Raw genomic sequence first — 23,759 nt, 5'->3', positions numbered from 1 at the left:
ATCTCAGTTTTACACTTCCTTTCCATTTGGAATGGAATCCCAGGACTTTCAGGAGAAGGTGGTGAGGATCAGGATCAAGCAAAGCATCTGGCACTGCAGGGCAGGGATTGGCAGTGGGCTCGGAAGAAAAGACCTACATGTTTTTGTAGGAGTTTTGTGGGTGAGGTTGTCAGCTGAGAATGAAGTTGGGTCCTTCTAGAGGAGTGGTACAAACCTGGAAGCGGTTCATACAACTTGCTTTCCACAAATATTCCAGCCCCCCTGGTTATTATTCTCTTTTACTGCTCTCAGAGGTGTGACTTACAGGAGCAAGGAAACGAGCAGATACATAGACAGCTGCCATGGCTTTGAAGAGGAAGACCCCCCGGGAGTCAGCAGCACCTGCTCACTCTTGTCCAGAGAACTGCAAAGGAAGCAATGAGCTACCGATGGAGTCAGACTGCCCCCAAAATCTGCCACCTTCAAGGCAAGGGTACTAGCAAAAGTATCTCTATTCCATAGACACGTGCCACCCATTATTATTAAGTTACTTTGAATACTTTGGAGGACATCAGAATGCAATGCGTAAAAATAAGCACTATCTTTTCTCATTCTTTAAAGAAGGCAGAGCATGTCCCATTCAGGACTCTAGAAGCAACTTTGCACTAAATTCTGCTAGGCCCAACTACTCATCCTCCGGGCAAAAGCCATTAAAAAGTCCTATTAAAACAGTATATAAAAAAGTGGAAGCTAGACGAACATCAGAAATCAACTGGAAATGTACTAAAAATATAATTGAGATGTTAATATAAAGAGGGGATGAACACATAGTCAAAACTGTGGAGTAAGACTGAAGAACGACCTATTTCACTTCCACCTCTTGACATGGAATTGCTATGTGATCTTCTTCCTGTCAGCCATCCATGCAGTGGGTTACATTAGCTACAAACTAAAAATCAGTATCTCTTGACCTCATCAGGTAATAAAACTATTAAACTATAAAACTAATATTTGAAACTACTTAGGCTTGGTACTCAGATTCTGTTCCTCAGATTTTTCTCTATAGCAGACACTCAAACACTTCAAAAATCCACCAGAAAACCTGCATCAGAAATCTAAGTAGATACCCAGGTATGTAGAAAATACAGTAGGCCATTACTTTCCCTGCCTTGGTACACAAGCAGTTAGGATGGTATTCATATTCTAGTTATTCAGGGAAGCAATACAGCAACCTGCAAAAAAGCAGCCAGAGGAAGGGGCAGACACTACAGCCTCAGAGTAAGGAAACCGGAAGATTTTACTAATGAGTTTGGAATTCTGACTTTATTTAGCAGACAAGCTTTAAATAAACCACTATGTTGCATTTCACTAATATTTAGTTCTATTCAACTTTTATAAGCCAGGGGAAGAACTGTTAAAGGAAACTTTCAAGTGATTTTCTTCACTATCTTTTTTATCCAGATTTTTATAAAAAGAAATGTCAGTAGAGTTTCAACATTTCCATGTCAGCAAATAGCTCTGAGTTCACAGGGGCAGCAGTTCTTAACAGGTGGGAACGAAAATGGAAAGAAATTTTTGTTCCTCCCTTTCACTGGGGAACCCATTCTATTTTGAAGACTGTTCTTAAGGCAATAAAGACACAATTGTGATAATACGCAAAAAAAGTGTTAATAAAAATGACGACAAAAAAACGCCCACACCTTTCAACACATGATGCAGCCTGATGCAATACAGCCCAAACTCCAATAACAACAATTTATCTTCGGAAAAATTGGACAAAATTGCAGTATTGTCAAATGTCACAGATCAGCATTTTGTGTGCAACCCTCCTCAAGTTAGCCAACTGATGAGCCACCTCGCTTCCCAAACTGTTCTGTACTCTCTGATTCACTCTGCTTTTAGGACCAGGATTATTATGGAGTCACAGTGACCGCACGGAACCTGCCACACTAAATTCTGGAACAGGACTAGAAGTTGCCTTTTCTTGCTGATGTAATCCATGGACTACAACCATGAAGTTGAAATGACAGATAGGCTCCCTGGATCTCAGTGCCAGTACCCCAAGAGTTGTCTGTCATTTGATATTGCCAGAAACAAATGAGCAGAGATCCTGAACATTCCTCCCTGTAGGAGAAGCCAGAATGAAGCAAGTTTTAGAAATAATTACAGAAATGTGGTTACCAACAAAAACAGTATTCTAAAAGGCCACAGTGGCCACAGTTACATCCTGCAGTGCCGGCTCAACGCCAAAGAAGTTAAATGCGCCATAAAAGTACAGTGATAAAGGTCTAACAGCAGGACAGGGAAAGGACTGGAAAAACTTTTCTTCTTTTTAAAAAAAACAAAAAACAAAAAACAAAAACAGATTCTCACATCAAGCCATACTTTATGGCCAAGACAATGATATTATAAGTCATTAGCAGTCAACCAGAAGCTTAGGCATTACTCAGCGGTCACCCACCACTCCTCTGTCCTCCACATCTTGACAAATGTCAGCAGATACACAGATAATACTTAAAATGTCATTGGTTATTTAAGCATAAAATGACATTTCTCTGTGCCACTATAAGCACTAAAAAGCTTATTACACACTCCTGCTCTTTATACGGTATCATCACTGTCTCTTAGCTGGAAATCCAAATTATTATTATTATTAAAGTAGCAACAGCATGGATCGCTAGTAGTTTTCCTACCTCTTCCCCTGAGATTTTTACAGTTATTAGACCTTATATCCTCGGATGCTGGGAATCAGAATGGAAGGTTTAGAAAAGATTTGAAATTCTGATATGATAAAGGCTCTGTCTCAGCCACCACAGAAGTCAAACATGAAACAATGATACATTTACTCCATTTCTTGGCTTGTGGATTTCCGATGTGTCCCCGCCAGACCTCTTCGTGCAGACAGGCAGTGGTAACACAGAATATTTGCTAATATGCAGGCTAAAGAAAAATGAAATCACAGCTAGATGCATCAACATGACTGCTAAATCAGTTACCAAGCAGGCCTGGGCTTCAGATATTGACAGAGACGACGGACACAAGGCATGAGACCAGTAGTCAGCATGGGAGTGATACAGAGCACCACAGAGTGAATCTTCAGCCAGTTACTGTGAGAGAACAGCCATAAGAGAGAGATCGTATCTATTGCCAGGAAGACTCTAGACAAAGCAAAGAGTAACATCCACTAGTGCAACAGATGCAGCATGCCATAATGGATTTATGACCAACCAGCCAGCATTGCTGCAATCATGTATAGAGCTCAGTACTTAGGCACGTAATGCATTCCCCCAAAGCCATCATCATCTAACCCTGGCAGAAGTTCACTCGCTGCTTGCCTGCATTGCAAATGTTTGAGAACATCCCCTACAAGAGAGGAGTGTGAATAGCAGAACCCTGGCCATAACAAGTCTATGGCTGAGGGAAGGAACATCACTTTCAGGGAGCTATGCTATTTTGGTCTTCCCCTGTTGCCTTACGCCCCACTGCTGCCAGTGCAGCATGGTATATTTGAGCTTGCCCCAATCTAGTATTGGGCTTTCCTAACTGCTTATCTTTAACAACAGTTGTCTTTAAGGCCTTGCAGGCAGAGTGCTCCAGGATTATCTTTCAGTCTTATTGCTATGCACCTTTAAAAATCCAGTTTTTAAGCTACATCAGAGTTCACAATGTTTTATTTTGTACTTTTTTGTAGTTCAAAAGCTTATTATTAATTTAATCCAGAAAAATAAAGAAATCAGTTGAAGGAGATTTCCACGTGAGTTAACTTAAGACTGTGCACATCAAGCAGGCCAATAGGACCTAGGCTGGTGACAAGTTAAGGTCCAGCTTCAGGAAAGAGACATTTCAAGGAGGCACACATAAACGATACTGACCATAAAATACAGCTTGTGGTGACGCTCTTCTCAAGGAGGTCCTGACATACAAATACAGATAGGAGTCAAAAAAAAAAAACCACAAAGGAATCCACGATAGGATATCTCAGTTCCTTTCAGGGAAGCAAGTATGCAAACAGGCCTCAGCAGATATATTCACTAGAAGTTTCTGTAGCTGCAGAGATTTCCTTTAAGGTGAGGGAAGAGTCAATGCTTGCCAACAGACATGCTTAGTTTTTGTTGTTGCAAATAGGTCAGGGCTCTGACCATGCCAGTCTAGTTGTATCTCATAACTCTCACCAAAATCCCTTTAAGGTAGATTACATTCTTCAGAGGAGAATGATTCTGGTATCTTGCTGATATATGGTGTCATTCGCTTCATTCTAAGTAAGTGTCTTCTTGCGATTTATTTTGAATTATAACTCTTCTTTGACAGTTGTTTGTCATACTAGGCAGTTATTTGGCACATAAGAGAAGGTGATGAGCTCCATCAAAAAAACCTCCCATCTGAACTTTCAAAAAAAAGAACATTCACACTATCTTAAGCATTTTTACACCATTAGCTTACGTGCTGCATATGAAAAACAAATGCTAAATGTGGTGCCTTACACCAAGTGGTATGGTGAATAGGTATGCCACACAATATTCCTATCATTACTAAATTAATCTCTATTGTATCCAGGAAGCTAGTAGAGGTCTTATATGGCTTTTATTAATAGAACTGTGATCTCTGTGGAATGCAAGTTCAGAAAATGCCTCGTGCCTATCTTCCCTACCTAACAACTGTTGCTGAGTGACATTATCAATTGCAACTTGTTAGAATAAAATAATAGGAAAACTTTGCTCTAATCATTCACTACAGTTCACAATGTAATCAAGCTTTCCAAACAGCAGCTCTCTAACAGCGAAACACAGCATTATTTCCTATTTATGAGTTGTATTTAATGGACTGGTTTCTTGGGTCCACCCAAGCAGCACGCAGTGTACAAGAAAAAGAAGGAAACAGAAGGCTTCGTACTATTTACAAGTCTCATAATCCTGAAAGGAGATGGGGACTCCAGTCTTGAACTACCACAATCCCATGGATGGCTTAATTTAGGGTAACTAGGAATAACTAGTATACTGAGCATTCCTACCATGCCTGGCCAAGGCAGATACAGCAAAGACGGGTAGCTTAGAACTTGCTATGTTCATTCAAGAGTAGATTTTTTTTTTTTTAAACTTAGAAGAAATCAGGGCATATTCACCTCTCCAGTTCTGCAAAACCAGTATAATATATTTTGAGAAGCTATACTCAAATACTACAAATACAAATTCTGCTTTCAAATAACTTTCAAATATTACTTTAAAATAGTATAGTTACGCATAAAGCGACATTCTATGAAAATTTTTGCAAAGAGAGATGACATAGCTAAAAAATAGGATATTAAAGAAAAAGCATTTCATGTTGTCTGAACTACTTAGCTTGTGCATCAGACCCCAGGTATCTGTATAAGTATGTGACTAGTTGTTTGTCATTTATGCTATATTGACTTCTGCAAAATGATTCTTTCATAAGTAAGTTCCTCTATACCACCTTCTGCTGGCAGCTAAAAGCATTTTGACAGTTACTGAGTATCAGATTTAATTTTGATAAAATAGACTCTTTTTGCCTTATAAAAAGTTTATGAATGGGAACTATACCTCCTTCTATAAAGTTAACTGTATTATCAAAATATGGACTCTTCCATAAAAACCAAGCTCTTACCAGTATTTGTCAGTAGAGTTTATATCTTACAGACTCAAAACACCTGACAATGAATTAACTCTTAAGATCTGATACACACTTACACTTTGAAATCACTTCATACCACAGCGCTACTACCTCATCCTAAAGCAATTGAACTATAAAACTCAGCTGAAGCTCCAACTGAGCGCTTGTATATACAGAGCACATTTGTGATGTGACCAGCTAGTTTGTATAGTAGGAAGAGTCTGAAGGTCGCTTTTGATCCTCCGGTTTGTGTCCAGCAACAGCTGTACAAAAGGCTGAGTTATTAACTCTTCACAGGTCTGGAAATACAATGAGAAGATATCTTACTGTGCAGATCACTGTCACTGCAGGTAGCCTGCTAAGGAGCTAATTATACCCAAAGTTAATTTGCAATTAAGTTAATTTTTGTAGGTCGGTTTGTAGGGCACTGAATTTTAAAAAAGAATAAACATATATGTGCTATGACTTTTTCCATAATGAAAGAAATTAATAAAATGCTGACTTTTGTGACTTTTCTATCGTAATGAATAAATACGTGTTCACTTCAACACAATAAAAAAAGAAAACCTAGGCACCATAACCTATTTACAACACAGCTACAGTCCCTGATTGCAAAGCACTTAGCTCTAAACAACTAATCAGTCCCTTTCAATTCAATGGGGCAAGTGTGTGTATATGAGTGTTTATAAAATCAGTGCCAAAGTTAAAAATAATCCAGTAAATAGGACCTTTATAATGGAACGGATCCCTTTTTCATTAATTCTTGTATGGTAGTAATACCACTGACTTCACTGAAAAAAGAATTCAAGTCTGATAGTTTATTAAGATATGGGTCTTTAATCCACTTTGAACAAATGTAAAAGACTGCAGAGTTCTGTCCTGCATTTGGTGCAGTTCATTTTTTTAATACTGTGGATGACAGAATATTACATTTATTTTTATAAAATCGGTAGATGACACTAAACTGCAAGTGCTGCAACTGCTCAGAGGGAAACAATTCAAAACAGACTTGAGTAAAATGGAGAAATTGTCTGATATCAAAAGCATGAAGTTAGCTGAAGGCCAGTACAAAGTATTACACTTAGAGAGGAAAAAGCAAATGCATAGTACAGTGACTCTGTTTTAACATGGGGTTTAGTAGGCTACAGACTGTATCCTTAATACTTCGGGGGGGGGGGCGGGGGGAAAAAAAAAAAAAAGGCATAATTCCAAGAGGTATTACATAGGGTATCATATATATATGGCACATGACATAACTGTTCCACTTTTATACAACTAATAGTTCCACTGGTTACACTAATAAAGTCTCAGCTGGAGCACTCTGTTTAACACGGGGAATTAGACATCAATAAAGATGTCTATGAACTGTATATGAACTGGCACAAGCCCAAAGGAGAGCAACTACAGTAATTCCAGGTCTAGAAAACAAGACCTATGAGGACAGACTTAGATAAATCCGTTTTTTTTTTTTTTATTCTAGAAAAGACAAAAACAGTAGAGCTAGGAAGATGCATGATAATAGTCTTTAAATTGATTACTTTTCATACATGGAGAAAAACTGATAAATACCTTAACCATATGTTATGTATTTAGTTTGCAGAAATAAAGATTTAGGTAGGTCTTGGGGGGAGTGGGGAGCATTCTAGTGATGAGAATAGCAAAAACTGTAATTGGTTGCCTAAGGACACTGCAGAAATCGCTATTACTAAGCATTTTAAAAACAGGTTAGACAAACATTTGCCAGACAACCCATGTATATTTGATCCTAGAGCATCCAAATTATCGCTCAAGGAGCCTTTCAGCTGTACACAAAAGAAGTTTTACTCAGACTTCATCTCCATAAACAAATTAATGTGACTTACAATTAGTGGAGATTTTATATGCATTTTTCTGGTCTTAGCTGATGCTGAACACTGATCCAGTTCTTACATTTCAATGCCACATACACAGTATAATAATTTCTAATTAATTATTGGGACACTATCGCTATCCAGCTGTTCACATATATATGAGATCCAAAGGATAGACTTAACACAGTAGATTGGTGACTATTCACACTGAAGAGAAAAAATTCCTGAAATATTAAGGAACAAAATATGACCTGTTTCACTACTAACATCTAGCAACAAGACCACAGTAGGCAGATGACACAGGTAAAGTTGTCTGCTTGTATTCAACAAAGAACAAGCCACAAAACAGAGAAAGTCAGCCATGAAATGTGCGATCCCTGGGCCTCAAATCCTGTACTGACCTATATACCTTAGTTTGATAAAAGGAGTTCCACCAAGTACTACTGCTCAGCATCTAAAATGTCCCCAATTATACAGGCTTCATAAAAGAAAGGCTTATTTTAACTCAAGAGCTCAATTCAGTAAACATGAAATAATGCCTGTGCCTAGTAGTACGTTATTTCCAGAGGCTCTTTTCTTCAAAATTATAGCACTCTATCCTATCCAAGCCATTAAAATAGCAAAAAGTAATTTTGTAGTATTACAAGCAAACTGAAAATACCAGCACTAACAGAATTTTAAGAGTACATAATCAGGTTAAAACTAGAAAATGAAAACTAACATTTCATCTAATTACTTCTTGAAACACTATAAAACTATAAACTTCAATTAGGCAATGATAGGCTATTTTTCTGTTTTGGGTTTTTCTTTTCCGCTGAGGCTTCTCTATGGCTTAATAAAAAACACAGAACAGGCTTGCTAATTAGGAGGATACTTGGTATTTAATTTTATCATTTAACGTTACAAGCTGCAGCTTCCACATTATTTATTGTACATTTCTAGATATTACTTTGAACAGGATATTTTGTTACATGGTACTGTATAAACTCTACTGAAGTATCTCTGTACTGTATTTCACAAACATAAACAAACCGAATCCCACAACGTGGCGTGAGTTGAGGCAGTATCATGCCCCCTTCTACAAACACAGAACAAAGGTATAGAAAAGATGAGATAAAATAGTATTTTGAGGAGCCTCACTTGCATCCCAAAGAGCAGGGATTGGTCCTGTTAATCAAGACAAATGACTGAAATCGCAGATTATGTAACATTAGCTGAACATGTGCTTAGGACTGTTCCAAATCCACACCCAAACACTGCAAGTTGGGCAGTGAAAAATTAAGACACACGGGTGTCGAGTTGTAAAAAGTACAGTTTAAGCACAAAATAGTTACACTAACTATTTTCTTTTAATAAACCAAGCAGAAAACCATAAACTCTACCATATGTTTGAGCCTTTAAATCAATATAAACCTCTGCTACCTCAGCAAAACAGTAACCTGCAAGAGCGATAGATTTTCATCTTTTGCATGGGCCAGCTACTAGAACACTGAATATACATTTATTTAGATATAATAGTTCAGACATTTGACAAACGACCAAACTAAAGTCTCCTGGATTCAGCAACAGGTAATATTGTAGAGACTATTTTACTTTCCAACCTGATGCATGTTATTCCTTTCCCTCTAGTTTTTCCCAGTCTTTTTCCTTCCTTAGATTCTGTGTCAGTCTTCCCAGAATGAGAGCTGCCTTAGAGCTAGCCAGCAGTTTTTGACAAAAAAATTCTTGATTTCAAGTGAGGGCTACCACATTCACTGCGAGTATTTCTGCCAGTGGGATAGACAGTCAGGCCTTCACATCCTACTGTAGTGAATACACATACATATACCCCCCCACATGCATATATATCTGTACACATACTCACACACAAACACACATGTGTAATAGTTCACATGATGTGATTAACATACTCAGATGTAAAACCCCAGGTTTCAGAACTTTCTCTCTAAATTGTGCAGAGAACACATAATATAAATCCACCTCAAGTGTATCTTCTGCAAAGCAAGCTGATTCCTGCTTTAGGATGTAAGCCTCTCTCTCTGGTTTGTGAATTTATATACATATACACAAAATGTCTAACTTTTGTCCCAACATTGAAGACTGAAAAGATCTTTATGTTTGAAACTGTTTCTGGCTTGTTTCTACAGTTTCCCCCTTTGCATTTAACTTGGGTTATTTCTTCTTGTTCGTGGTACCTACGGATGAGTGGTGAAGGCGATAAGAGGCAAGACAAGTCTTCCTGTTCCATCGCCTAACTCAAACTTGATGTCATCCCAGAATACAAGGAACCACAAAGACAAGCGAGGCAGCAGGGATCCCAGGTTGAGCAAAAACATGGCTCAGTCATGCACTAGGATACCACAATCAAGAAGAGAGAGTTTTCTGCGTTCTGTGACCCAGAAAAAGAATTGAATGAAAATGGTACTGGTTCACCACAGATGAGCTTGAGGGAACAGTAGTGCCCAGCTCTGCCAAAGTTCTGCCTGAGGAAACAGAAAAAGGAAATTTCACAAGAGCTTTCAACCCAGCAAAATTTGATGGGTTTCCGCACAGATGCCCAAAAGCTCCTTCTGACAAACAGTAAGTTTCCTGATATGTGCCAAGACACTACCTAATTCAAGTGCAGAAAGACTATATCTTCTCAAATAAATTATTATAAGAAAATTTTAACTTAATAAAAAAATAATTCTCAGAAATATTTGAACTAGTTTCACTAAAGTGTTGCAAAATAATCACATGCCAAGTGTGGAAAATTTCAACCCCAAATGGATAAGCTGGGGAACCTTAGAAGCAATTCGGAAAATTGTCTTAGATTGGGAAGTATTTGGCAATCTTAAATATAGGTCTCTTTCCTAACAGGTCAGTGGCTGTAATACTTCAGTTTTATTCTGAACTTAATAACCTAAAAAAAAAAAAACCACAAAAAAACCCAAACCAAAAACCAAACATACAAGCTTCAATAATCTAACAACACTACTTCAGATAATTTTTGTCAAAAAACCACAGGAAGAACTGCAGAAAAAAAACCACTCACACATATCATTTGACAAACTGAATATAAATAAGGCTAGTAGATAAATAATTACCTGGAAAAAAAACCAACAGTAACAACAAAAGCCCCAAAGAGTAGTGATAAGATAGTAAGCACAAACATACCTTGTCCTTGAGGAACTCCATAAAATTCAGCAGCTATCCTTGCTGCTTCCTTACGGTTTCCTTTCACAATGTAGAAATGACTAAGTATAGCGAGGCTGATCTTCACAAAAAGTTTAAAACAAAAAAGGGACAGTATAGTAAAGTAGACATTGGACAGCTGCTGGGCAAAAGGGCGACTTTCTTCTATAACAGTCATTGCTGCAGCAAAATCTCTCTCAGTGTTTGGGTAGGGCTCTCAAATGTGTTGATAAGATCATATGGCTCCAGCCACGCACTCTTGGGAACAACTGGTCCTGAGGAAAGAAAATATCAGCTGGTCATGATGCTTGCTGCTCAAAATATGACGATTATTTATACTGTACATAGTATTGAGTTCACTACCGCTCCTGCTAGCCTGGTGATATTCAAGTGGGACGGAATATAACAGACACAGGTTCCAAGACCCTGGATTGTACTTGTTCCACTTAAAAGGTCTGTTTCATTCCAAATTCTGCATTTCTAATTCATTTATTTACCCTATTAATACATGTTTAAAAATACACTGTCAAAAGTATTATTAAGAACTACAATTTCATGTACTAAAAAAGGTAACTCAGGTAATCAGTTTTTGTTAAAATAAGTTCTCCTGCTTCTTAAGTACAATTGCTCTTTTGTCTTACTTCATTTTATGTTAGACTACTACTTTTTTTTCTTACAAAACTAGAATCACATCAGTAAATACTTGAAATACACATTAATAAAGAAACAGGGATTTAATATATACCAGCTTTGACAGTCTCTTATTATTTTGTTCAGGCTGAATGAAAATATCTAGTATATATGGCTTACAGCATTATACAAAAAACAGTATTCAGAGCAGACTATAAAAATCAAATTCCTAGATATTTTTATAAATAAGCTCTCAGAGCTTCTAAAATTAAATTAATTACAATGTAATTAAATGCAATAGTAAATATACAACATGAACAATTTCTAATGCTTATGATACACACTTCATTGTGCTGCATCATATTATTTTAAACCTATGACATGACAGGCTTTATTTCTTGTCCAGTTTTAGAGAGGGGAAGCTAAATTCCTCAGATTTTTTGAGAATTAATTTGCTTATATACCATAAAGTTATTACTCATAGTTATCAGCAGTTACGCACAAATTGTTCCATTAGTGTGAGTAATTGCTGAGTAAATAATGGTGTCACAATATGATACAAACTGAGGAGCTGCAGGACAGAACTAGGTTCCTAAGTAAGCTATAACCCTAAAATAAAGAATCATGGCAGCATAGGAAAGGGTCCTGTTCTAAACTTCTGTATTTCCTTTTAAATAAAATACATAGCGTCTTTAATTATAGTTTAAAATACTCTACCCATAGCAATCTTAAACTGAAACACCCTTTCTATTCTACTATGGATTGTTTTGTTTGATGGTCAGAAAAAAACATTTTAGAATGTTGGCAACTGTCCATCAAGAACAGAGGGTATGATCCAAATGTCACTGCATCCACAGATCCCCCTGACTTCAATGAACAGCATAGCAGACATTAAGGATATGATACAAAACCATATTTCTGAAAGGAATGTGGCAAAATAAAGAACCTCTTGTCATCTGGCTCCAGGAATAATTTATTAGAGTAAGAAGCTATAATGTTTTCTGGAAACTACATTCCAATAAACCTATATAAATGAAGAAAAGACAATGATAAAAGGAAATGTGCTTGGAAGTAAATATCAAGATTTTTAACAGACAGGAACTGAATTGTGCTTATCTTGAGAGAAACAGACATTCAGCCTTTTTCTTTGGAAAAAATTTAATCCACATAAAAGTCAAAAGAGTAACTAGAAAAGGCAATTAAAAAGCAGTTTGCACTGTAAACTATATTAGCCTGTAAAAAAATATACACATCTTCTCCTAAATTTCATTTATAGACATTTTCTCATCCAGCCAGAATAGGAACTGCTCTCCTCATACCATAGTTAGAAGCAGGAGTGAGTACTTAAAATGCCAAATGAAAATCCCTTTTTATATTTGGCACATTGTTATCTGACACTGAATTGAGGTGTCATGTTTTCCATAAGGATAAATAGGCATTATGTTCTGAGCCACCACTGCCAATTTCCGTTTCAATCATTAATAGAAATGGTATTTTCCGTAGTAACACATCCAGTATTGGAATTTCTTACTTCTTCCATATTTCTAGTAGTATTATTAAGCTTAACTCAATCAGTCCACAGAGTTTCCCAGCCATCTTAAATACCTGTTTTGCAAATGTACCATGCAGAATAAGGAAGAATCATAATTATCTTATGCAAAACATTCTTCTTCTTTACGGTGTTTTACCTGACCCCTTTTTTTCCCTGACCTCACATTGTGTCATCCAGTAACTATGCTTTCTCATCTGGACTTCTCCCATGTTTTGTTAATTAACAAAATAGTCTGTAGAGGCAAAAATCCAAATAGCAATTACTATAAATAACAGCTGGAGTTAACAGCAGCACTCAGAGTTAATCTTCCCCTTACAATACTGTTTCCTGCTTCTTATAACTGCAGTAGATAAGTCACTGAAAAGAAATTTCTCAGTTGTTAGGTTGTCTTTTTCAGGTTGAATTTTTCTGGAAAAGGTCAACAAAAATAACAAAAACCTTTTCGAAAATAAGGCTGTGAATGCATGTAATATTTTGTAAGTGATCTTTCAAAAATCCTCATTGATCTGTAAAACTTCGGTTTTTAGAAACAACATGAAAATTGAGGAGTATTATTCCTGTACCAAAGCTTGTCTTCTGTCCTTTCAAAAATTTCCCTCCTAAGCTATAAACTACATAAAAATGAAAGAAATTATGAGTTTTGAGAATTTCAGTTCACACATGCTCATAATAAGGTGGCAAAATTACTCTCCTAAGAATATTTCTTCTTTTTGAAAGCTCTATAACTCCTATGTGCCAGCTTAACTGGAAACTCTCCCAACTGCACAGAACAACCAGGTTTATCCTAATCTAAGGCTACTAAAGCTCTGCAGAAATTGTCATTACAGCTCGCTGGCAAACCCATGCTACCAGACACCCAGTCATGAAAACAGAACAGCTGTTCAGATGTTAACGCTCACACGGCATTTTGGAAGAATCAACAATGTGAATACTGAGGCTTGAACACAAAATAGCTGAGAGCAAAGCCATACAGACTGGGAGAACCAGGAACAGAAAGCTACGGATGTTATAATGGAAATCAGAAAGTAGAAGCATAAGTAAATAAATAAAGGATCTGACAGTCAATGTGATGCCATGAAAGAGTGTAAAAAACTGTCACGTAAGCGTTCCAAATTTTCTATTGCACAGCAACATGAAGTGACTGGAGTCTGGTCTTGCAGCAGCGAAGAATACTGAGAACTTCCAAATAGAAATGCATCAGCAGTATGTGACAAACATACAACATTATAAAAATATCAAAGCACTTGAAAAAAGCAGTGGCTTAATCTGGACATTCATATTTCCTGTATAGTTTTGACTTCTGGGAATGAAATTTCTCTGCCTCATCTCCTCACTTGTAAGATGGGTTTCAAAAGGACTGCTCAAGAGGAGTATTCTGAAGATGATTTCATTGCTGTTAACAAAACACTCAGATATTCTGGTGAAAACAATACTGAAGTTAATTAGGTATCTAATAATTTTTCTTTTAATACAAAATTTGGATAATAAACCTAAATAAAATATTGACTGTTCATTCACTTAATGGCTACAAAAGGGATAGCATGTAAAATTATACCATTTAGGGTTTTATCATAGCACACAGCAAAACAGCACCAAGGTACACTGCAGATAAACAATATTAGGATTTTTGTTTTGTTTTAAGAACGTAGTAATATTGTGACAGACAAGGATCCCCCTAGCTTGACATACTAGCATATTCCCAGCAAATAAAACAAGAACACTGTAATAATTTCTCTGGTATGCTTTCCCCATTTCTGGCAATTAACTGTTAATTTTAAAACCATTTAAAAAGCTTCAAGTGCTGGAATTTATGGCCTTAAATTCCCTTTTAATGTAGCTTGGTCAGTTATCATTTCCAAAGAGCATAAGCAGTATATTCAAGATAGCAGTATTGCCATTTATAATGACTACAAAAGTGGTTAATTTCAAACTCCAGTGCTCAGACAAAGTAGCCTGCCCTTTAGCGCCTTACTGTGTAGTGGCCAAGCGCAGAAAGAAAGTATTCAGCAGTGGCACCTGTTTATGCTAATTCAAACTGTTTGTGAAATCTAGCGCAATTTACCCACAGCCTAAGTGAGTAAGTGGTAGAAAAAAGCATGCTCTAGCTTCTATGATTAATTACATAACCACATTAATAAACTTTTTATTTTACTCTGGCAATTTTTCCTCAACACTTTTTTCTTTATAGCATATACTGTGTCTTTAGTTCTGGAAAATATATTTACTTCTAATTAAATCTTTTAAAGTAATATACTTAAATTAGATTAACATAGGCTGTAGAAGAGCAATTATACTTATGGCACAAATTCTGTTACAGGTAGTCTTAACAGTTTTCGTCAGTATTTTGGAGATGCATCTACATGTCTGAAAGTGAAAATGTTTTTTTAAAGATGAGATATGCAATACAGTATAAGGAATTATTTGTATGACACTTCACCTGCATGTCCTTCTCCACGTATAAGAGATTTGGCTAAAAATACACAAGAAGTTAAGATAGTCATCCTGGTTTTGAAACTTCTGGCTAATAACAAATGTAACAGAAGATAATTTAATGAAATAGGATGCTAGGCAGAGGAACGGGAACTCTTAGGTGCTTTGAAGAACAATGCATTATTTTGTACGTTACAGACAACCCACCAGGAGAAACTTCTAAAACAATGACCTCAAACCAGAAAGAGTTTAAAATAAAATCAGTAAGAATCCACTAGCTCTAGTACTGAGTTTCTGATGTAAGCATACAGTGCTCAATGAAGGACTCAAAAATGCTGAGAAGCCTGAGCTACTAAAAAGGCAATGTCTAATTCAGCATGAAAAATGACCTGCTTAGTGAGCTGCTGACTTGTATTTTAATAGGTGTATGGGATGCTAATCCTCAATACTTATAATTTTATCTGACTCATCATCTAAAGTTATTGAATGTTGTTTGTGTTGTTTCCTTCTTGATGTATGTCCTTTAAGCAATTTTTTATATTATTTTTCTATTCAAAGCATTTGAGCTGAATAAATCTAGACATAGAGCAACTACTTTAAAATGCATTTGCTCATATATGTTGTTATGCAAAATGTTACCTTAAGTTAACATTGAAGGTAAAGCACAAAAAGACATACCATAAAACAACTTCTGAAAAATATTAAACGTTCTTTTCAGTAATATCCTTCATAAGTTAAGAACATTATTCATCTATGCTTAGGCACAGAAAAACAAACAAATCATATTTATCTGACAGCTACACGAAATTCAGAAATTGGAGTGACTGGAAGACATCAAACAGCTGCTGAATCCTTTTCCAAACAGGAACTTAAGCCCATTAGCACAACCCAGACACTACTCCTCCTTTGTAAAATATGAAGAGAAGAGGTGGCTGGGGTACGGACTTTGTGCTACTGTTTTGGGGGAATTAAAAGAAGAAAAGTGAGAGAACACAAACTTTGGTCCAAAGTAGGCCAGGCTTGGTTCAGATCTGAACTGCTTTTTCACTGCACCCTGTTGGTAACCTTAAAAATTCTACAGGCTTACTCGACCACATGCAAAGCCATATTCTCCTTTTTACAGCCTTTTTTCCTGAAGTACCTTAATGCCATGTCTATCCAGAATCTACACAAACAATGCAGCGTGAAGTTATAACTGACATCCAAAGTTACGTTTCATTCAGATTTCTGCAGTTCTCATAATTCATGCTACTCTCCTGATCACCCAACTAAAGACTTTAACCAAAAATCTCTTTCAAAATGCAATACAATGACATCTTAAGTGTCATAACAGGGGAAAATCAGAATAAGTGTCGTAAAACATGTTACCCTCCTCCTCTTAGCAGTCATGCTCTGACTTTTGGCACTTGTTCTACTAACATCTATGTAGTTAGACGCTATTCCTCTTCTCTCATAAGACTACGAAACACACCACTTCATTTAAAAAGCTTTAACGCACAAAAATTTATCTTATACAAGTTTTGTTACATAAACAGTTTCTCCCTGTATTTTGGTGTAGCACACTATTTCCGTCAGTTCGCAAGCTGCTCCAAAAAGTCCAAATTCATGCCTTTGCATGGATACGGTAGTACTTTTTTTTTTTCTTCCACTATGTATTAAAATCAGTGCTCTGATACAGTTTAGGTTCTATACAAATCAAGTTCTTCTGGTACATGAATGATGCAACCTTTCATTTGTAACAGCATGAAAAGTTAGCAGTAGAATAACTGCTAACTTTTAATGAATTTAAATTGGTTTTATTCAGGTGTTTTATCTTTCCTGTCTGTGGAAAATACTGCTCCTATCTTAGAAAATAGTTCTAACATACAGACTTGCATATCTGGATTTCTAGAGGACAGAATTACTGGTCAAGGATTTAAATATCAATCAGTATCTCTAGACATAACAAAACACTCTCTATATCACATGTACTTAAAAAACACAAAAAGTAACTCAGATACATAAGCAATTACGAAATTCCAGTTTTCTAACTTTCTCAGTTCTTCGAAAGAACGCACAGAAATTTTAAAGCTGTATCACTTTGTTATACACCCCCTGGATAGCTGCTTCTCACAATGGTGATAGATTCCACTTCAACTACAAGTCTAATATCAAACAATCCCTGCTATCAGCAACATTATCATATAAGCATGCTTGATCTGCTTACCCAGTCCATCTAATCACTGACTGTAAAGTTCTATACAGAAGGGAAGCAGGTATAACTGACCTGCTTATAAGTAAATTCAATCTGAGTTCTGCTAAGAAACATAGTAAGTTTGTCCTACAGTATTTGTTGCAGTCCTCTTTGGATACCTAACACAACCCAATTATTAAGAGTATTATAGAAGATTCTAAAATAAGTCATGTGTGTACTTGGAGACATTACTAAAACTAGAAACACGTCAGACAGCAGGCTCACACAGACTGCGGAGAGACAAACTCTAGCCAGTCTTGCTCCCCAGGAGTTTAAAAAGTTATCACCTCCAGCTGCCCATTCCATTCCTCAGCTAAAGATTCCTGCCCCTCTTTCTCCCTTCCTGGAAATCAACAGGAAGGAATGTGTATTGGCATTCAGTCACTTCAGTTCAAAATCTGGCAATTTAAACTGTTGATTAGTTTAAACTAACCTTTTGGACTTCACACTGGAAAAAAAAAAAAAACACTCACACCCCCTACCACCCATTCTGCTACAGATAGTAACCTCCTGTTAAAAAGCAGTAGCAAACTATGAAGGGAGAGTAATGTCAAAATGCACATACAAGCTGCCTCTTAATAAGGATATTTAGCTGTAATTCTTGGTGGCTCAACGTACTGATATGGCTGTATCAGTGAAACTTTGAAGAGACTCCTCATTTTGCATCTCTTTCCCTTTGTGTAGTTCCTTTCTTGGGTGCAAACAGATGTTTTCATCATCAACCACATGTCTATAGAGCTTCACAGATTCCTTCTTCAGCAACTAACTCACCCTTTTCCTTAGGTATGTGGTACTACAGCTACTATGCTTTTGCTATTTGAACTAGCTTGACAGAACTAACTTTGACATTTCTCATTCCTCTAGTAGGCAGTGCAACCACCCTAGTAATCTAAATTCATGTAACCGAACCTGGTATTTTTGCAGTCTTTACAGTTAATCTTTTCTTTCATGAACGGCAAAATGTCACGTATTCTTATTAAGCAGCTATCTATAAGTAAATAAATAAATAAATCTGTAACATTAAAATCCCAGAAGAGCCATGATGTGAGGATTTGGTTTTCATCACATATACAGTTAGTACGTGAGAAATGAACTTGACAGAAATTTTCTGCTTCAACTGACAGTTTTCAAAAGACCAGATTTGCACCTGTAATTAATGCCTCTCTGCCACTTTGAAAACCAGACAGGCCTCTTCAGCTGTTTGAATTAATACTATCTGGACGTAGAAAACTGGTTTGGATCTATAATAATTTTTTAGTTACTTATCTGTAAGACCTTTAAATTATGTCATCAAGATGAGACAATTATCAATTATTCTAAAGTGAAAAGTTTGCTCAAAATAATATCTCTGAGTTGTGAATGTTTTCTGTCACCAACTTGAATTCCTTTCAAAGTTGTTAATTTTATTCTATATTATAGTCTGTCTTTTAATTTTCCTTTAATTGTTCAACTGATTTTTTTTCTTCATTACAAACTGTTTCTAAAAACAGTGAAATCATTTGTTTACTTTAACTTTATACCCACTTTCTTCGAACTTTTGCGAGGTTGTCTTCTAGACTAAGTAAAAGTGGTTTCATTTGTCTCCTTTCTGTTTAACGTATATTCTGGTGTCTATGAATGGTATTAATAAAAGGAAATTACAAAGTCAATTTCATGACTTGGCAGGGATGAGAGTTAAAAGATTATTCTGCAAGCATATGTCACTATACGCTGACTCCCATGGCTGGTGTTCATATCAGAAAGGTTTTTTCCATCTACTAAAATTGGTATCAGTTAAGTGATATCATCATGACAGAGCTGGCAAAACATTCTTTTCCTCAAGCCGAGGCATGACAGTCTCTGCTTGGTGCTTTTACAAGAGACATAAAAATACCTTGTGATGAAGAACTTGTAACTGACTTAGGGATGAGGTAAAACTAGAGTGAGGTGGATCAGCAGCACACAGGCTTCTTGCCACAGAATGCAAAGCACAATCAAGCGTGAAAGCTTCAGCTGAATCAGTGATGTATGAGAGGGCTTTACCTAACAGGGCTTCATATGCCATGGAACAGGCAATAGCAAGTCTTCCAGGAGCCAAAAATGAACTGTGTTGGGCTCCAAAACATACTTAAGAGTTGGTTTTGGAGCGAAGAATATTTGGTTCTGTCTCTGATGAAGCATTCTTATGCCGCTAAATGAGACAGTGTTATAAAATATCAAGGTCACTCTGAAATCAGAAATTTAAAATTCCCTGAGATTTTCTTGCTGGAAGACTAGCAATAAGAATACAGAGGCAAGTGAAAATTTCTGTTTGCTTATCTTCTTATTCGCCATACTTTGTAGATCCAAAGCAAAAAAATGGAAGTGAGAAGAAGGTTAGAAACAAAAACCCTTCATTGCAGTCCAGAAAGACTACTTCTCTTGGCCACAGCCTTTCCACAGCAGTGGTAAAAATGGCACACCCAGAAGAGTTACTAACTGAAAGGGGGCTGTTGCAATAGAGACAAAAATTCCCCAGGTTGCTCATGGCCACATTTATTTTAATCTTCATCTGCATACCCAGAGCTGCCTAAGAGGCTGTGTGTTGCTACTGTCTCTTAAAGAGTTAACATTTCAATAATTAATAAAAGACAAATTTAATAAAGCATTTAGATACTTACGGTAAAATTTAGGAAGTATATACGTGGCCCTAGACCAAAAAAAGTTATCTATGCCATCCTCATCTAACTAGCAAGGTGCCAAAGATGCCACAGGCACCGCCACTTTCACCTGTAAAATTAGTTAGAAACTTAAGCCCCAAGAAGGCCAAAGGTGTTACTACCTGGGCTGAAGTTAACACCTCCCCTTCACCTGGAATTCACAAACCATACACGCCAAACTGTCAGCCACCTCAAAGCTCTTATCTATGTGTTCCACGTTAGAACCAATCTTACTTCAGCAGAAAAACAAAGAACTCGCAGCAATCTCTGTTGATGTCAATGTCAACACTTTCCATTTTATTTATAGATGATTAAAGGAAGCACTCACTAACTTGAACATCAGAGTAGAAACATCTCAACCGAAGAAAGCAAGCCACTCTCTGTCAGAAGACCAATCATCAGCTATTGACTGGGATTGATCCTGTTGAAGTGCCAACACTATAAAAAAGAAGAACACATGATTAATAGATCAAAGAGTGCATAAGAACACAATTCCAAAGTTGGATAATTCTGAGGAAGGATGGGAGAAGAAGGGAGAATTCTATGTTTCAGACCTGCTCCCAATCCCATCTCTGCATTTTGTTCAACTAGTTTGTAATGAAAAATTATGAAATTTCTTGAAGTAAGAACCAGCCTGAGCACTGCCATGCCTTAGGTGCTCTGCTGGTCTGCACCTGAGTACACTGCTCAGGCATACTGAATACTTTACACCACTGCATCTTGGAAATCATCTCCCAAACTTTTCTGCCTCCCCAAGAGTCTATAAATTTGTTTTCATAATTATAGTATTTGATCCATTCAGACTAACACAACTTATTTAGCTGACAGTGACTTCTGATATTAATATTATGCCGCTGTTCTTTACAAAAAGAACAGATTTTATATTTTTGACAGACCAATTTGGAGCTTACCAGCAAACAGCTATTGTAAATAATCCTCTTCCCTTCTTCCTTCACAACTGCCACCTTCATTTCAAAATTTTTTTCCTCTTTTGATTTTGCAAGATTTCCATCATTAAAAACCTACAAAAGGTTTCTTTGTTCTGAAACAGTAATGGATCAGTCCTTGAATAAAGTACATCATCTGTCTTTCCCTGCATACTGTGCTTTTAGGAGACATTTATTTAAGGGTTCTACTAAAATAAATCCAAAACTACATAAGCAACAGACATATTTATTCATTTGTCTTAAAAACGCATGCTAACATGAATTTGGGTAAACCTTTTGATTTTGGTCTTCTTCAGGCACTTGACTGCTGCTTTGGAAATGTTACTACTTTACTCCTATAAATTCTGCCTTAGTTACTTTATTTTTCCCCAACAGCAGAGTTGTTTAATATCTAATGAAAAACTCTAAATAGAAACTATAAGAACTAAAAGCAAGAGCAAAGGTAATTGAGCCTTTTGTTTGTAGATACGAGAAAAGAATAGCGTTTACATTTTGAACTATCTTTTTGATTAGAGATTTCACAACTTCTGAAATGTTTAGGTTCCCCAGTTTGCAGTAAAAGTTTCCTTGTTACTTCTAAGTCTTCAAATATTTTGGGGAAAAGTACCCACTTTTCAGTAACAGTTATCCAAGGTTTCAGTAACACTATGTTCCAGATCATAAATCAAAAACCTTTACCTCACAACAATTAATGTTTTGAACAGCAAACCAAAACATAAAATAATAACGAACCGACAAAAACCTTTACACAAGAAACTTTCTGTGTTTCTGGAACTCTTCTGCAATATTAGGAAGGCTGAGAATTACCAAATGCAAACCAGCAAAAAGTTTATCATCAGAATACTGCTAAAGAGCCTACCTTCTTTGGGCCTGCGACCGATTTCATTATGACAAATGCACAGACACATAGAATTCAAACAGAGGTTCCCAACTACAAGGAATATCCCCATAGGTACCTTCACATCCTACATTTAATAATAGTGCTAAACAGAGATGTGCTGTAGGTAGTCAAGCTGGGTGGAAACACAGAGCATTAGTACAATCTTTTTCCTCTTCCATTCCCTACCTTTACCTGCAAAGATTTTTCTTCCCTGAATCACAGACCTGATTCTCAGTTACAGGGGAGGAAAAGAACAGCACCATCATTACAGAACATACGTATTTCAGAACGGCCTGACAGTCCACACCTTCTTCTCCCTATCCCTTCAGTCACCATGAGGCCTTCCACCTTTTTACAACCCTGTATCTGAGCTCCTGTTCCTACTCCTCGTATTTACAGCATTGGAATCTTAGGGCTGGGAAGAGGAAGTTAACTATAACTGAACCACTGCTGACACCTGTTGTCTGCTCCGAGAAATCTGTGTTAATCAGGCCTGGTGTACTTAATACAGTGAAATATGGAAAAAAAAAAAAAAACATTGTACAGGCTTTCTCTCCCCCCACTTCTCAGACTTACAATGTTGCAGGTCCAGGGAGCAGGAATGGGTGCCAAGGAAGGTCCTAGGAAGAGGAGTTAGAAACCACCTCACTACATAAGCTAAGCCTTGCTAGCACCAATTTGAAGTGAAATTTCAACCAACTCGGAAGATTAAGGTGAAAGACTGCCTTATCCTGCAAATGCTGTGGGATCACAGAGCCATCTGGTAAAGAAAAAGGATCCCAATGACATGCCCAACTACCAAATGAGATTTCTAAACAAGATGATTTATATACTGAATATGTGCGTAACAAAGTGGAAAGGAATAGCAGCATCCTATAGGAAACAAGGTAGTGAATGGCAAGGCACAATAGCAGTGAAAGCAAGCTACAGACATCAAATGAAAAAACAAGCCTTCACCTCAAACGTTATTTACATTTTATTATATAAATGTAAAAATCCACCAGAGCTACAAATACCAACTTCCCTCTAAAAACGAATGCCTTAGAAACACAGCAGGTGGCAACCAATTAATTCACAAAAAACGCTCCAAGACCTAACAAGCCTTTTTTTCCCCAAAGTTATGAAGGAACCAGGACAAGAATATCTACTGCTAGTGTTAGCGGTGAGAGCTCCAAACAGCAGCCCCAAGCAGCCCTCCATCGGGGACCACCCCAGGGGACAGAGACGCGCCTCCACCATGGGCTGCTCCGAGGGGCCCCGGCGGCGGGTGAGAGCCGGGGACCTTCCCCCAGCGCCGCGGGAGGCAGGGCGGCCGCCGCGGCGCCTGCTCGCAGAGGGGAAATAAACCACCCACAGCTAAACAGGGCACAGCCCAGCGGGGACGTCCTGCCTTCAGGTACTTTTTTTTTTTTTTTCTATAAACCTGACCGACGCAGACACGCTGTGCAGGCTCTTTTACAGAAGTCAGTCGCCTTGGGTACGCGAGAGCCAAAGGGCACAACGCGTTTCTTTCTCCAAACTCCCAAGTTTCAGAGGTGTCCGAGAGGGTCCGGGTTTCAAACGGCATCGCGGCGCAAAACTAACGGCTGGCCGGTAAGAGCAGACACGGGGGGGCGACAGAAGAACTGCCGGGAAGCGGGCGGGCTGCCAGCTCCGGCCCGCGCCGCCATGTCGCAGCCCAACCGCTGGCGGAAGCGGCACGGGACTGCCGCCGCTCCGAGCGCAGGCGCCGTTGCGGGAGGGGCGTGGCCCCGCCCCGGCTGGGCGGGCTCTTCGGCGAG

The 23,759-nt window shown here is 37.6% G+C and overlaps 1 protein-coding gene across 19 annotated transcripts in view; it reads right to left on the bottom strand.

The window, feature by feature from the left end:
• The window catches only part of ASB5 (ankyrin repeat and SOCS box containing 5), a 42,546-nt gene that overhangs the window by 18,080 nt on the left and 707 nt on the right, over window positions 1-23,759 (bottom strand). The window contains exons 1-5 of one of the 19 annotated variants that reach the window (XM_087735606.1): window positions 23,402-23,677; window positions 22,555-22,598; window positions 21,063-21,173; window positions 20,484-20,589; window positions 10,611-10,903 (exon numbers count right to left, since the gene is read on the bottom strand). In XM_087735606.1, coding sequence (XP_087591732.1) covers window positions 10,611-10,806 — 196 coding nt within the window. In that variant the 5' untranslated portion in view covers window positions 10,807-10,903; window positions 20,484-20,589; window positions 21,063-21,173; window positions 22,555-22,598; window positions 23,402-23,677. Of the gene's footprint in view, window positions 1-10,610; window positions 10,904-20,479; window positions 20,590-21,062; window positions 21,194-22,554; window positions 22,739-23,401; window positions 23,678-23,759 lie in introns of those variants that run through there. The other 18 variants (XM_087735600.1, XM_087735607.1, XM_087735599.1 and 15 more) reach the window with 18 other exon arrangements.

This window comes from Nipponia nippon, unplaced genomic scaffold, assembly GCF_047370975.1.
Source record: "Nipponia nippon isolate SJK-2023a ecotype South Korea unplaced genomic scaffold, ASM4737097v1 scaffold_6, whole genome shotgun sequence".
Classification (NCBI taxonomy): Eukaryota; Metazoa; Chordata; class Aves; order Pelecaniformes; family Threskiornithidae; genus Nipponia; species Nipponia nippon.
This window is presented reverse-complemented; position numbering and strand designations above follow the sequence as displayed.